The sequence below is a fragment of the Camellia sinensis genome, chromosome 1, assembly GCF_055761805.1.
Source record: "Camellia sinensis isolate YWXY chromosome 1, ASM5576180v1, whole genome shotgun sequence".
NCBI lineage: Eukaryota > Viridiplantae > Streptophyta > Magnoliopsida > Ericales > Theaceae > Camellia > Camellia sinensis.
Window position 1 is genome coordinate 3,014,493 of NC_138961.1, and position 16,434 is coordinate 3,030,926.

General features: G+C 38.6%; 1 protein-coding gene across 1 annotated transcript in view; it reads left to right on the plus strand.

Annotated features, from left to right (window-relative positions):
• The first annotated feature begins 557 nt into the window (after nucleotides 1-557).
• The window catches only part of PIR121 (transcription activator), a 58,166-nt gene continuing 42,289 nt past the window's right edge, over nucleotides 558-16,434 (plus strand). Inside the window, exons 1-6 of the mRNA XM_082870496.1 lie at nucleotides 558-890; nucleotides 1,799-1,871; nucleotides 2,568-2,632; nucleotides 2,879-2,956; nucleotides 4,521-4,640; nucleotides 4,732-4,802. Of these exons, the coding sequence (XP_082726622.1) occupies nucleotides 837-890; nucleotides 1,799-1,871; nucleotides 2,568-2,632; nucleotides 2,879-2,956; nucleotides 4,521-4,640; nucleotides 4,732-4,802 (461 nt within the window). The 5' untranslated portion in view covers nucleotides 558-836. The remainder of the gene's footprint in view (nucleotides 891-1,798; nucleotides 1,872-2,567; nucleotides 2,633-2,878; nucleotides 2,957-4,520; nucleotides 4,641-4,731; nucleotides 4,803-16,434) is intronic.

Consider the following 16,434-nt stretch of genomic DNA (forward strand, 5'->3'; position numbering starts at 1 on the left):
GTGAGTAAGGGTAAATATATAAATTTGTGATGTGTGATGAGAAAAATATTTATTTTTGTAAATTATTTTTGATGTGTCTTTAGAAGTGATTTGCCTTGAGAGAGAAAGTGGTGTGTAAATAGAGCCTCCCCTTACATTTCGTTAACTTAGATAAAAATATTGACAGTACTCTTTGGTCAAAAAATTATAAAGAATTATGTGATTATTTTTAAATATTAAGAGATAAATTGCTTCTAACGTACATCACAAAAATAAAGTGATTTGCCCTATAATTTAAAAACTTAAAACTCTATAAATATATTATGATGGCCGATAACTTAGCATCTAATAAAAGAAAAAAAAGGGAGAAAAAACTATGTTGATTCATAATGAAATATTTGATATATATACATATTTTTAATTGTTTGATAAATTCAAAAACTGAATTTAAGTCAAGTAATGTAATTTAAATGTTGAGAAAAAACAAAAAAAACAAAATAAGACAAAAAAAAAAGGTGGACTCTTTGGTCTTTTTTTTTTTTTTTTTCAAAAAAAGAAAAAGAAAAAGAAAAAGAAGAGAAGTAGTGAAAATAAAGTTAAGAAAAACCGGAGAAAAAACCGGAATAATTGAATACAACAGCTATATGAACATTTTCGAAAGCACAGCTCAATGTAATCTTCGGATCTATCTCTGTCTCTCCATTTTCTTTGAACTTCGAAGAGAGTTTGTGTAATCGTTCATGGAACTCGTAATGCAAATACAGCGTTGTTTGAATTTCAACTAAAAGCACTGAAGATTGATGGTTCACACTCTCAACAGATTGAATTGGGGACAACTTTGAAGTAGAGCGATTTCAATGGCTGTTCCTGTTGAAGAAGCTATTGCAGCTTTATCTACTTTCTCGTTGGAGGTAAATTCAAGATCTATTGACAATTAACACAGGACCTCATATATCTTTGTAATTCTCTTTACAGGATCAACCCATTGTGGTTTATAGGATTCAAATTTTGGGTTTTTTTGTTTTTGTTTTCTCTTCTTTAAATGATATTCATATGAGTAATGTCTTAATAGTAGTGTGCCTTCACAATAGATTTACATTTATGTTCATACATAATCATGTTATGTGCGTTTGTAATCTGCTGTACTGGGTCAATTCATTGTGGTTTTACATGGGTGTTCAAATTGGGTTTTTCAAGAGAGAATGAAAAGGAGTGATAAAAGAATGCAATTGGAGAGATTTGAACCCAAGACCTCCCCCTACCTTAGCTATGGTACCAAGTTAGATTTATAGAAGAAGAAGAAACAAAATTAAAGGAGAAAAGAGAAGAGAACAACATTGTGCTGGCAAAAGAGTAGAGAGAATTAATTGGGGTTCTCTTCTCTCTCAATAACTCTTGATTATACTAAATGAGTCCAAAGTGCGAAAAAGCCCATAGGTGTTAATACCGTGTAACACAGTGTCAACTAGGCTAAAATTTCAGTCTTGAACCGAAGACCTAAGAAAATTGAGCACTAGTTTCATTGCCCCTTTGTTCACTACTACTCTTTCAAAGTGAGTGATAAATATGTACTTGCCTTTTCTAACTCAGAAAGTACACATGTCAATTTTTTTGTCTTGTTGCTCAACCAACCTAAATTTTTAGAATTATAAGTCAAAAGGTAGAGCATTCTTTTGCATATATAGTGCTTAATTATGAGAATGCCAGTGGAATTTATTTTTGTAACATTAAGAAGGATTTGGTTTCTGTCTATTAAGTTTTCTTTGTATTTTGAAGCATTGTATACTTAAATTTATATTTTTTGCTTAAAAATTTGTAGGATGAACAACCTGAAGTTCAAGGTCCAGGAGTTTGGGTGTCAACTGAAAGAGGTTCAACGAATAGTCCAATTGGTATGCATTTGTTCATGTATATTGGGATCAATTTTGATTGTGAGACACATTTATTCATCAATCTTGCAGGCTCTGCACTTCACTAATTGTATGTATATGTAACTTTATTATGTTTATTTTTTATTGAGCATCCTCTGCCTGTTCATGATAACTGAACTATTTGCTGAAAATATGAACAGAAATTCATTTGAACGTTGAGCTACTTATGACGGTCTTATAATATTCTTTTGTTTTAATCTTTGTTTGTTTGTTTATTTTCTTTCTTTTTGGAAGCGTGTTTCTGGAATATAAAAATGTTTGGGGTAGTTGCGATGTTAGTCATTGATACTGATGGCAATCACTCAAAGGGTAAGGGAAATGTGGATTCTTTGAGCAATATGCACTTTTGGGATTGGTTTCCCCATCCTATCGTTATTCATCTCCAACCTGTACAGTCCAATATGAATAATGTAGTCATACAATTTAAAATTTTTTATGGTAAAAAAGTTTTCTTTTTTCTTCTTGATTCCAATGCAATCATATAACAAGATCTAATTATATAACAGAATAGAATCTTTGCAACCATTTGAATGACACGTGTACTTCTAGTCAACTAAATAAATTCAAGCTGTGGTTATGAGGTTGAAGGTTGATATTGGTCCTCTCTCCCTCTCTCAAAACACATTTGATAATATTAGGTATGCCTTTCTTTTGTAGAATATACTGATGTTTCCGCATACCGCCTATCTTTATCAGAAGATACAAAGGCTCTAAATCAGCTGGTATGAGATTCTCCCTTTTATATCTTGTGCTCTCCCCTACTCTAAAATATGAGACCATTTCCTTGAGTAGCTATTTCTCCTCAATTGCAGACATTATATATTATATAAATTGGGTTTTGATTTTCTTTTTTTGAATATATGAAAACATTTATTGGTTTTTCCTAAAATTTATTACATTTGATTTTATTTACTTGCTTTATAATTTAGTTATTTATTTTAATGGTTTAACACTGGAACCCTGTGCAGAACACCCTTATTCAAGAGGGGAAGGATATGACATCAGTGCTCTATACATACCGAAGTTGTGTCAAAGCACTTCCTCAGGTTAATCCAGCTTTAGCTATGCCAATCTCCAATTTTAGGGCATTATTTTGTCATTTGGTTTATTTTTTTTCAAGTTTCATCTTGTGGTGCAACCTCTTTGAGGTTATGGGTTCAAGTCTCGGGGCAACCACTTTGTGCACTATGCCAATGGTTAGGTGTGTACCCGATCTTTCTCCTCCCAAAAACAAATTAATGTGTACTAATTGGGCGTTGTTTTGTTTTCATCTTGTGGTGCAATGCTTAAGTTGTTGATATTATACTCTTTAAATAGGTATATAGCTTTACACATGTAAACGGTCCACCATCTCTTGCACTTTTGTTGCATGCCACACTAGTTATTGAGCATCTTCCTGTTATCAATCATCAAGAGTGGGGTTTGGTTGTTGACAAATTAAAAAACTAAAATGTCCATTTCTGATTGCTTTTCCCACAACTCAGAAATCAACTCCTGGTAAAGAAGTCCTGGTTATTTCTTCGTTTGCCCTGTTTTGGAACAATGCATTTTTCTTTGTTTATAAAGAAAGAGGGTGGAAGAAAGAACTCTTAATTCTTTCTAAACAAATTCATTGAAAATCTCAGATTCTTTGGTTTTACTATTTCTTCTTTTTTCTTTTGATTATTTTCTCTCAGAATTTAGTTTTAATCTCAATCAGCTGGTATGTTATCTAGTTTTTGAATCTCTAAGCCTGCATATCCATAATCTAGCCCTAAGTTGAACCCTCTCTCTAAGCTATAAGTGTTCTCCCTAATGCACAATTACACGAAAAAAGTTACTGCCCAGAAATTCCAGCAGCTCGACTCTTAAAATTCCAGTAACCTTATATAAAACCTAAACCGACAACCTTTTTTTAGTTGGCAACATCTTGTCTGGACTGATTCCTGCTATACAAAATTTTCTTATTCCATGTTCTCATGTTTGATGGCATGGACCGATTGCCTTAATGTAGTTTGTAGTGGCAAACGCAATGTTTGTGCTTGGACTTGAAGGTCTTTAGGACTTAACTGACGGTAGATTTGCCAAGGCTTGCTCCCTGCGGCATCATCAATTTTGCTGCTTTAATATCCTTGCTCCTGATATTTGCTTGGAATATGAGACTTGTAAACATGATGCTCTTGCACTCTGACAAGAAGGAATATTGGAAGGTGTACTTTCACAAACAATGTTAAATGAATGATTTAAGCATTACTGCAGGTTTGGATTTTCCCACATCAACGTGAAATATCATACTGTGTGCGCACTTTGTCGGGATTAGTTATTTCTGCTTGTAAATTGAGTCAAATCTACTCCCATTTGTTTGGTGAATTGATACTATAAGTGGATGTGGTGTGTGAAAGACTTTGTGATATTCTTTCTTTTATTTTTTTTTGTTTTGTTTTGTTTTGTGGTTGTAGGCTTTTGATTAAGCTTTTTGAAAATCATATATATGTGGATGGTTACTAATGTTGCAAATTACATGAACTTAATTTATGAGATAAGGAAAATTTACTGCCCCTAAGTTTTTTTTTTTTACGTTCTCTTTTGTTATGTAAATTTGTGAATATAAGAGTATACATAACGTGGCAGCTTCCAGATTCCATGAAGCAAAGCCAGGCTGACTTATATCTAGAAACTTATCGAGTTCTAGACCTGGAAATGAGTCGACTGCGTGACATTCAGCGTTGGCAAGTATCAGCTGCATCTAAAGTACAAGCTCTTATTTCTTTATTTCCATTATCTGTTGTCAATGTTCAAACCTGTCTTTAAGTTCTCACCAGGACAAACTACTCTAATGCAGCTAGCAGCTGATATGCAACGCTTTTCTAGGCCTGAGCGACGTATCAATGGCCCTACTGTAACTCATCTCTGGTGCGTTGCTACTTTCTTTATTTGACATAGTTTGTTATAAGGTAACTATGTCTACAATTTGAGCAAAAAAAGTTCACTGACTATTGAACTTGACCAAAATATGAATCACTGATCTGACATACAGAAATCTGCCATGTTTGCTCACTCAACTAGCCAAAATAAAAATAACCAATCTACATAAATAGCTTTAAACATAGATGAAAAAAGGAATAAAAGAAACAATACAACTTAAAGAAAATTCTGAACCTCAGAAAAACTCTTTTAAGTGTTTGTATGCTGCTAGGTTTCCCTATTTTTATTAGGAGTAGGATTTCAAGATATGAAAAGTTGGTATTTCAATTACCATGAACATTTTGAACCTCAGGAAGCTCTATGAAAGGGTGGAGTACTAGTATAGTCAGGGTGTTATCAGTGGGCTGTATGTGAATCTTTTGGTCCATGGGACTTTTGCTGCATGGTTATGAAAATTAGGGGTGCAACTTGGGCGGGCCCAACCCGAGCAACCCGAACCCAGACCGAATTTTTTTAGGGCTTGGACAAGATATTTTCAAATTCAGTACGGGTTTGGGCAAAAATTCAGAAGTCCGAATTAAATTTGGACGGGCTTGGGCAAAGAAGTCAAACAATCCGAGCAACCCGAAACCCGAATTATACATATATAGATATATAAAATATAAAATATATATATAAATTATTAACCATTACATGATATTAAAGTAATTTAGATTATTAAATCATATTGAATATATATTATATATACAAATAACATAAAATCGTATTTTTTTAAATTTTCATTTATAAATTGTAAAGACTACTATAGCGGCATCCCTCTTACATTATATAAATTATTTGTTTTGATGGTATTAATGATTTTCTATTAAAAAAAAATGTAAATAGAATCAAATTTTAATAATTTAATAATGCAGCTGCACACACAAAAAAAAAAAATTTGAAATTCATTTATAATTTGGGCAATTCAGGTTTAACTCAGGTTGGGCTTGGGCAGGCAATCTCGGGTTACAATTCGGGTTTGGGCGGGCCTGGGCAGGTCTCAGTACAACTTGGGGTACGCTTGGACAGCCTCCCAACCTGCTCGAACCCGCCTGAGTTGCACCCCTAATGAAAATGCACCCAGTAATCTCTCTTTTATTTTTATTTTTATTTTTTTATCAGCAACAAAAAAATGCACCCACTATTTTGTCATGCAATAGACCAATTTTTAACCTTCTTGCTTTAATGGGAAACATGAAGTAAATCTTCTCCCACAAGATCCCCCTACCAAAATCTCATGAATTGCCCAAAATTTCCTTCTGTTTTCTAGTACAATTATCATTCAACTCATTAATGTATCAAAGGCTTGTCATGTCACATGCTATGGCAGGTGCAATGCTGGCATATTGCCCCTGAACTGTTTTTAAACATTTTATTTTGCCCTGATAGACCGTATGTGTGATGTTTTGTTCAAACTATTGGGCATTTACATCAGGATGACATCATCCTAATTATAATTGCATCCTTATTTCTTAATCAAGGATTGACAATTGCTTTTGTAGAGTGATATGATATCCCTTCACTCGTTTTCCAAATTTTGAGTTGGCTTGTGTTAGAATAGGAATTATATTAGAATAGGAATTAAGGTAGAATAGGAAATAAGTGTTGAAATTGAATGTATAAAGAGAAATAGAGAATTGTATTATTGATGTAATATTGATTAATGTTATATTTATTACAATGATTCATGATTCCTATATATAGAAGAGGGTGAGTGTATAGTAGGTAAGGAGTAGGTGAAGTGGAGGTGGTAGTGGTGTAGTGGGTTAGGTTTAGTGGAGTAGGTGAGGTGGTAGTGGTGTAGTGGGTTAGGTTGAGTGGAGTAGGTGAGGTGGTAGTGGTGTAGTGGGTTAGGTTTAGTGGAGTAGGTTTAAGTGGGTGAAGTAGGTGATAGGTTGGGTGAAGTAGGTGATAGGTTTTAACAGCCCCCCGCAAACTCAAGGGGGATAGGAACTAGCCAACTTGAGTTTGGAGAGAGTAACAAAACAAGAAAATACATAAAAATAAAAGAGGATAAGAGACACTGTATGGTCGTGTCAGACCATTGGTGAAGACACTGGATGGTGGTGTCATAACGTTGTAGAGGACACTGTATGGGGGTGTCATAACCATGTAGAGGACACTGTATGGTGGTGTCATAACGGTGTAGAGGACACTGGATGGCGGTGTCAGACCGATGTAGAAGACAGTTTATGGGGTCATGTCGGACCGTTGTAGAAGCTGACCGGGATCAATGTCGAGACAGTTTATGAGGTCATGTCGGACCGATGTAGCAGACACTGTGTGGTCGTGTCAGACCGTTGTAGAAGACAGTTTATGGGGTCATGTCGGACCGATGTAGAAGTGTCACGACCCAAACCCGGCCCTATGGGTTTAGCACCGTAACCGGCCAGTAATCCGAGATTACCGAAGGCCTGTAGAACAGTAATACAGTAAAACAGAGTACAGGGCCTGGCGGAAGCCAATACAGTAAATAAATAGTGTCCATTGAGCTGTGACAGTCTGTATGCCAAAAAGATTTTTCATACATTTATACATAAACAGTACAGAACAGTATACACAATATTTACAATCATTCAGAGTAGGGACTCGACCCTAGATGACAGTACAGTAACACTCGGTCTATACAGAATAGTAAAACAGTACAGAAGGGGGGAAAAACAAACAAAACACCCCCAAGCCATAGCATGGCAACTCAGAACCTCGCAGTGAGGCACAAAGGCTGGCTTGACAAAACTGGAGTAACCCTGACGCCTCTAGCTGCGGTCTGGTGCCTGAACACCTACATATATATATGAGCAGTGAGCTAAAGCCCAGTGAATAACATAAAGCGTAAAGGGGTTTAGAATGAATGTCCTTACAGTAATGAAAACAGTTCAATTCAATCAGTATTTCAGTCGTTCAGTACAGTAAACAGTCATATGTGGTACATCCATTAGCATAACAGTAACAGTAGGTCTTGAAAGACCGAACAGTAATGATGGCCATCAGTCAGTAAACAGTAGTGGTTCCACGAGGGAACCGACAGAGATCTCTGTAACAGTAACAGTAACAGTAAACAGTAGGTGCTAAGGATGCCACAGTACAGTTCAGAAATAAAGGACATACATTCATTCAGTTAACAGTAATCAGTTCAGAAAATAGTACAGTTCAGTTGTTCAGAAAATAATCATTTGTGAACATATCTTTACACAATCGTTACTCACAGAGTTCTGGGCTACAGTATGCTAGAGCGTGTCTCCCCAGTTGCCAACCCTACACAGTTAACAGATTGAACACACACTAAGCTACACAGTTGGGAAATATCATAACTTAATCCCTAATTTGCCTTGGTGTGTTCTACAACGATATCCTCATCTAAATGTCTTAAACTAGGCCTAAGAATGCCTAGGATGGGATGAGGATGCAAAAATACACTTAGAAAACATTTTCAGGATTTTCAGAGAAACAGAGTCCCGCTCGAGCGTAGGTTTCCCCGCTCGAGCGTACAGGCAAACAAAGGTACACGCTCGAGCGTAAACTTTCCCGCTCGAGCGTACTGTAAAAGTACTGGATGGGTGAAATCCCCGCTCGACGCCCGCTCGAGCTTGGGACATGACTCCGCTCGAGCGCCCAATCCTCCGCTCGAGCAGACTGTAAAACAGTGCAAGATGCTGGGAGCTCGATTTTCCCGCTCGAGCGGCACTTCCCCCGCTCGAGCGGACTACTGAAATCTGGAAATCTCAGATTCGAGCTCCAGGTTCAAAACCAAGCTCAAAAGCATCAAAACCAATCCTCTTGGGCCCATTTTCTGGAAAACATTTATAAACACATAGAATATCACGTTTCAAAGCTCAATTTTAAGAAATCAAAGCCCAAGGGCGTTTAATTCAAACTCAATTTAAACCATTTTTTTCCAAGCACACGATGAACATGCAAACATGCATGAATTCAAACCATTTCAAAGCTTCGATTTGATGCTCTAAAGAGCCAATTCTTTTCAAAACATGATGAAATCATGGACTACACTCAAGACATGAACATGCATGTAACATTTTGCCATGAACTCAACTCAAAATCCAACAATACTAACATGCATGCAAAGATTGAGCTTCAATCCACCATTAATGAACCAAATCAGGACTTAGCTCTACAAATTAACATGAACCATGCAAGAATCAACTCAAAACATGAACAAGAAGACAATGGAGCTACCTTTAGTCTTGTATTTAGGATAGGGAAGCTCAAATGTACAAAAACTCCTTCAATTCTTCAAGATTCTCAAGCTAAAACAACAAGAACAATTCTCTCTCTCTCTCTAACTCTCTTCTAGGTCGGTTAGAGGCAACACAAGGACTGATGAAAATGTGTTATGTGAGTGTAATGAGAATCAAAGATGACTCAAGTAGTGTATTGAGTGGGCCACTCATGTGGTAAAATGGTAAATATGGCAAACTCTTTAATTAGCTTAATTTAATCTAATTTAATCATACCTAATCAGTTTTCAGATAAATATACCATAAAATCACATTAATTATGAGGGTCATGGAACATCAATCGGTTTCTAATTTGGTCGCCGATAAGGCCTTCAATTAGCAGTTTAAACATATAAGCATGAACAGATAATCATACAGGCAAACAGATAGAATGCAATTTAACTAACATATACTCAATCAATTCGGTTTCCAATTTCAGTCAGTTATCAGTCATTATCAGTTCCGTTTAGCAGTAATCGGTGATTATCGGTAATCAAGCAGTCATTAATCGGTAAACAGTATGAGGGTTGTTACAGTCTCCCCTCCTTATAAAGAGTTTAGTCCTCTAAACTCGAGTTACCTTCATTCTAGAAGAAAACAGGATTCAGTGGAAACAGTTCAGGGTATCTTTTGGCCATGTCATCTTCCCTTTCCCAAGTGGCATACACGCCACCATGGTTTTGCCAGTCAACTTTCACTAACGGGATCTCCTTGTTCCTCAGTTTCTTGATTCGTCGGTTTACAATCTGTATGGGCCGTTCCTCGTAAGTGTAGTCATCACTCAACACTATCCGAGTAGGCTCAATCACATGGAAGGGATCCCGGAGATAATCTCTTAACATAGAAATGTGGAAGACGTTATGCATATGCTCCATTTCAGGAGGAAGCGCAACTTGATACGCCACCGGATTGATTTTCTCAATGATCTCGTATGGTCCGACGTATCTCGGTGCTAACTTGCCTTTGACTCCAAAACGAGTCTGGCCTTTCATTGGTGTCGCTTTCACAAAAACGTGATCACCCACTTCATACTCTCTGTCCCGTCTTCTGACATCTGCATAACTTTTCTGTCTACTCTGTGCAGTTTTTAGTCTTTGCTGTATCAGTTTCGCCTTTTTCGTTGTTTCATACACAATCTCGGGTCCAAGCAAAGGCCCATCTCCAACTTCTGCCCAGCAGATTGGAGATCTACATTTTCTGCCATACAATGCCTCAAAAGGCGCCATTCCAATACTCGAATGGTAGCTGTTGTTGTAGGCGAATTCAACTAATGGCAGATGACTTTCCCAGTCTCCCTGAAAATCAAGGACACACATTCTCAGTAAATCCTCCAGAGTTTGGATGGTCCTTTCTGATTGGCCATCTGTCTGAGGATGATAGGCACTACTCAGTCTCAGTTCAGTACCCAGTGCAGTTTGTAGGCTTTGCCAAAACCTCGATGTAAACTTCGAATCCCTGTCAGAAACAATAGACACAGGCACTCCATGCAGTCTTACAATTTCATCAATATAGATAACAGCCAATTTGTCCGCATTATAAATCGTCTTGACAGGTAAGAAGTGAGCAGATTTGGTTAGTCTATCAACAATAACCCAAATTGAATCCATACCTTTTCTGGAGCGAGGTAATCCAACGATAAAATCCATCGTGATATGCTCCCATTTCCACTCTGGTATGGGTAGGGGTTGCAATAGCCCGGCAGGTCGTTGATGTTCAGCTTTGACCTGTTGGCAATGAAGACATTTGGATACAAAATCAGCAATTTCTTCCTTCATTCCCGGCCACCAGAAATTCTGTTTCAGATCTTGATACATTTTCGTATTCCCCGGGTGGATAGAAAATTTCGAATTGTGGCCTTCTTGCAGAACTCTTCTTTTCAGTTCAGTGTCATTCGGTACACACAGTCTTCCTTGAAATTTCAGTACATTATTCTCAAATTTGAATCCCGGTCTCGGCTTAGATTCTCTTTCTTCGATGATCTTCTTCAAGAAGTCATCCAGTTGCTGTTTCTCTTTAATTTCTTCAATCAGTGCCGGTTGAGCAGAAATAGCAGCTAAGGTTCCACCTTGTTCCCGTAAAACAATTTCAATTTCAGATTTTTCAAGGTCACAAAGCAACTCTTTCTGTCCTGTAAGCAAACAGGCTAAGTTTCCAATCGATTTCCGGCTCAATGCATCGGCAACGGTATTGGCTTTTCCCGGATGGTACAATATCTGTAGGTCATAGTCTTTAATCAGTTCCAGCCATCTCCGCTGTCTCATATTCAGTTCTTTTTGTGTGAAGAAATACTTTAAACTCTTGTGGTCGGTGTATACTTCACATGTCACCCCATACAGATAGTGACGCCAAATTTTCAGTGCAAACACCACTGCAGCAAGTTCCAGGTCATGGGTCGGGTAGTTCTTTTCATGTGGTCTCAACTGTCGGGAAGCATAAGCAATAACTCTCCCATTCTGCATTAAAACACATCCCAAACCTTTATGAGAAGCATCACTAAATACAGTATAACCATCTGTACCTGAAGGTAAGGTAAGAACTGGTGCAGTCACTAATCGAGCTTTCAACTCCTGGAAGGCGGATTCTCTTTGGTCAGTCCAGTCAAATGATGTCCCCTTCTGAGTTAACTGAGTCAATGGTAGGGCAATTTTGGAGAAATCTTTGACAAATCTTCTGTAATATCCAGCCAATCCCAAAAAGCTTCGGACTTCAGTCACATTTGTTGGTCTAGGCCAGTTCACTACAGCTTCAATTTTCTGCGGATCAACAGAAATTCCATTTTTGCTAACAACATGCCCCAAAAACATAACATGGTCAAGCCAAAATTCACATTTAGACAGCTTAGCATACAGTTTCTGTTCTCTTAAGGTTTGCAGGGCAAGTCTCAGATGATGTTCATGTTCTTCTATACCCTTGGAGTAAATTAATATGTCATCGATAAATACTACAATGAAGTCATCAAGGTAGGGTTTAAAAATTCTGTTCATGAGGTCCATAAAAGTAGCAGGGGCATTCGTGACTCCAAAAGGCATAACCAAAAATTCGTAATGTCCATACCTCGTTCTAAAAGCAGTTTTATCAATGTCGTCCGGTTTAACCTTCAGTCGATGGTATCCTGATCTGAGATCAATCTTGGAAAACACTTGTGCACCCTGTAACTGATCAAATAAATCATCAATGCGCGGTAATGGGTATTTATTCTTCACAGTTACCTTGTTCAGTTCACGGTAGTTAATGCACAGTCTCAGTGAGCCATCTTTCTTCTTGACAAACAAAACAGGAGCACCCCATGGCGAAGTGCTAGGTCTGATGAACTTTTTGTCTAACAATTCTTGCAGTTGCACTTTTAGCTCTTTCAGTTCAGTTGGAGCCATTCGGTAAGGAGCTTTAGAAACTGGTTGTGTTCCGGGAATCACATCAACGGTAAATTCAATCTCCCTGTCAGTCAAATCTCCTGGAAGATTATCTGGAAAAACATCTGGAAATTCTCTGACTATAGGGATACAATTCACATCAGTTTTAATACTATCATCAGTAGACACAGTCAGTACAGAACACAGATATCCTTTACACCCCTTTCTAATTAATTTAACAGCTTTCACTGACGAAATCAAATACGGAGGAGGTACTACTCCACTCCCATTAAACACAAATTCAGGCAAACCAGGTGGACGAAAAACAACTTGCTTGGTCACACAATCAATAGTGGCATGATATTTTTGTAACCAATCCATCCCCAATATTACATCAAAATGATCAATGTTCAATGGCAGTAAATCAATAAACAGATGCATATCCCCAACAATAATTTCACATGCGGGGTACATATAAGCACATGTCATGGATCCCCCTACGGGTGATGATACGGCTAGCAGATAGTTCATAGGTTCTAAGGGTCTATTCAATTTCCGCGAAAAAGCATGCGATACATAAGAATGCGTAGACCCCGAATCAATCAATACATATGCATTTTGCATACAGATAGAGAGGATACCTGACACAACGGTCTCAGTGTTTTGCACGTCTCCCGGCACTAGTGCGAACACTCGGCCTTGCCTCATAGGCTCTTTCCCGGTAGCTCTGGGGTTCGGTTTTGGTGGAGCGTTTGATGCTGCTGCGCTTGGTGCAGCTTTACCACTGGCTTGTGGAGCAGAGGGGCAGTCTTTAACCATGTGGCCCACCTTGCCACACCTGTAACAGGCTCCAGATAGTTTGTAACAGACCCCTTTGTGCTTCTTGCCACATTCAGAACAGGGTGGTATGAACCCACTCCCTTGACTGGGGCTAGTTGTCGACCCCGTATTCTGTTTCTTGTTGGCTGGGTTGTGCTTGCCTTTCTTGAATTTGAAACCCTGCCTTTTACCATGCCATTCAGTTGTTGGTGTCTCAGATTGTTTCACTGCTGCAATGTTTGACTCGGCCATCAATGCCCGGTCGAGAACACCCACAAAAGTTGGTAGTTTCAAAACGTTTATTCGATCAAGAATTGCAACATTAAGGCCGCCCTCAAATTTCCTGGCCTTCTTATACTCAGTATCCACCATGTGCGGTGCATAACGGGCAAGTCCAGTAAATTTTGTTTCATATTCGGCAACCGACGTGGTGCCCTGTTTCAGTTGTTCAAACTCAGTTACTTTCCTATCCCTGACACACTGTGGGAAGTACTTTTCAAAGAAGGACTCCTTGAACTGAGCCCAAGTCATAACAGTATTTGTATCGCGGATCAACATCCACCACCTTCTAGCTTCTTCTTGTAGGGTGAAGGTAGCTAACAATACCTTATTCGCTTCCGAGCACGGAAACACTTCAAACAATTTTTCTGTTTCAAGCACCCAAGCTTCAGCCTTTAACGGTTCGAGGCCTCCCTGAAAGGATGGCGGTTTCATCTTGCTGAATTTATGGGTGAGAGCAATAATATCCCCATCATCCACATTCACATTAGGTTCCGGCTGTACCGGAGGAGGAGGAGGAGGAGGTGGGGGCTGTTGGTTCTGTTGTTGTTCCAGTCTAGCAGTTATCAGTTCTATCATTCTTTCCATTCTTTCCATTCTTGCCTCGGTAGACGAGGATTCAGGTTCATTTGTATTGTCCATTTCACTATAAGCAGTTATAACAGTTTTAAACATGAGCAGTCATTTGTTTAACAGTTTAACACATTAGCATGTATTCAGTCATAACATAACCACACACCTATCATGCTCATGAGATGCCCTAATAACTTTTCTAGGACACCCTATAGCTCATTTGGACACGTGTGTGCGGTATAACTCGTGGTAAGTATCGCTCTGATACCACTCTGTCACGACCCAAACCCGGCCCTATGGGTTTAGCACCGTAACCGGCCAGTAATCCGAGATTACCGAAGGCCTGTAGAACAGTAATACAGTAAAACAGAGTACAGGGCCTGGCGGAAGCCAATACAGTAAATAAATAGTGTCCATTGAGCTGTGACAGTCTGTATGCCAAAAAGATTTTTCATACATTTATACATAAACAGTACAGAACAGTATACACAATATTTACAATCATTCAGAGTAGGGACTCGACCCTAGATGACAGTACAGTAACACTCGGTCTATACAGAATAGTAAAACAGTACAGAAGGGGGGAAAAACAAACAAAACACCCCCAAGCCATAGCATGGCAACTCGGAACCTCGCAGTGAGGCACAAAGGCTGGCTTGACAAAACTGGAGTAACCCTGACGCCTCTAGCTGCGGTCTGGTGCCTGAACACCTACATATATATATGAGCAGTGAGCTAAAGTCCAGTGAATAACATAAAGCGTAAAGGGGTTTAGAATGAATGTCCTTACAGTAATGAAAACAGTTCAATTCAATCAGTATTTCAGTCGTTCAGTACAGTAAACAGTCATATGTGGTACATCCATTAGCATAACAGTAACAGTAGGTCTTGAAAGACCGAACAGTAATGATGGCCATCAGTCAGTAAACAGTAGTGGTTCCACGAGGGAACCGACAGAGATCTCTGTAACAGTAACAGTAACAGTAAACAGTAGGTGCTAAGGATGCCACAGTACAGTTCAGAAATAAAGGACATACATTCATTCAGTTAACAGTAATCAGTTCAGAAAATAGTACAGTTCAGTTGTTCAGAAAATAATCATTTGTGAACATATCTTTACACAATCGTTACTCACAGAGTTCTGGGCTACAGTATGCTAGAGCGTGTCTCCCCAGTTGCCAACCCTACACAGTTAACAGATTGAACACACACTAAGCTACACAGTTGGGAAATATCATAACTTAATCCCTAATTTGCCTTGGTGTGTTCTACAACGATATCCTCATCTAAATGTCTTAAACTAGGCCTAAGAATGCCTAGGATGGGATGAGGATGCAAAAATACACTTAGAAAACATTTTCAGGATTTTCAGAGAAACAGAGTCCCGCTCGAGCGTAGGTTTCCCCGCTCGAGCGTACAGGCAAACAAAGGTACACGCTCGAGCGTAAACTTTCCCGCTCGAGCGTACTGTAAAAGTACTGGATGGGTGAAATCCCCGCTCGACGCCCGCTCGAGCTTGGGACATGACTCCGCTCGAGCGCCCAATCCTCCGCTCGAGCAGACTGTAAAACAGTGCAAGATGCTGGGAGCTCGATTTTCCCGCTCGAGCGGCACTTCCCCCGCTCGAGCGGACTACTGAAATCTGGAAATCTCAGATTCGAGCTCCAGGTTCAAAACCAAGCTCAAAAGCATCAAAACCAATCCTCTTGGGCCCATTTTCTGGAAAACATTTATAAACACATAGAATATCATGTTTCAAAGCTCAATTTTAAGAAATCAAAGCCCAAGGGCGTTTAATTCAAACTCAATTTAAACCATTTTTTTCCAAGCACACGATGAACATGCAAACATGCATGAATTCAAACCATTTCAAAGCTTCGATTTGATGCTCTAAAGAGCCAATTCTTTTCAAAACATGATGAAATCATGGACTACACTCAAGACATGAACATGCATGTAACATTTTGCCATGAACTCAACTCAAAATCCAACAATACTAACATGCATGCAAAGATTGAGCTTCAATCCACCATTAATGAACCAAATCAGGACTTAGCTCTACAAATTAACATGAACCATGCAAGAATCAACTCAAAACATGAACAAGAAGACAATGGAGCTACCTTTAGTCTTGTATTTAGGATAGGGAAGCTCAAATGTACAAAAACTCCTTCAATTCTTCAAGATTCTCAAGCTAAAACAACAAGAACAATTCTCTCTCTCTCTAACTCTCTTCTAGGTCGGTTAGAGGCAACACAAGGACTGATGAAAATGTGTTATGTGAGTGTAATGAGAATCAAAGATGACTCAAGTAGTGTATTGAGT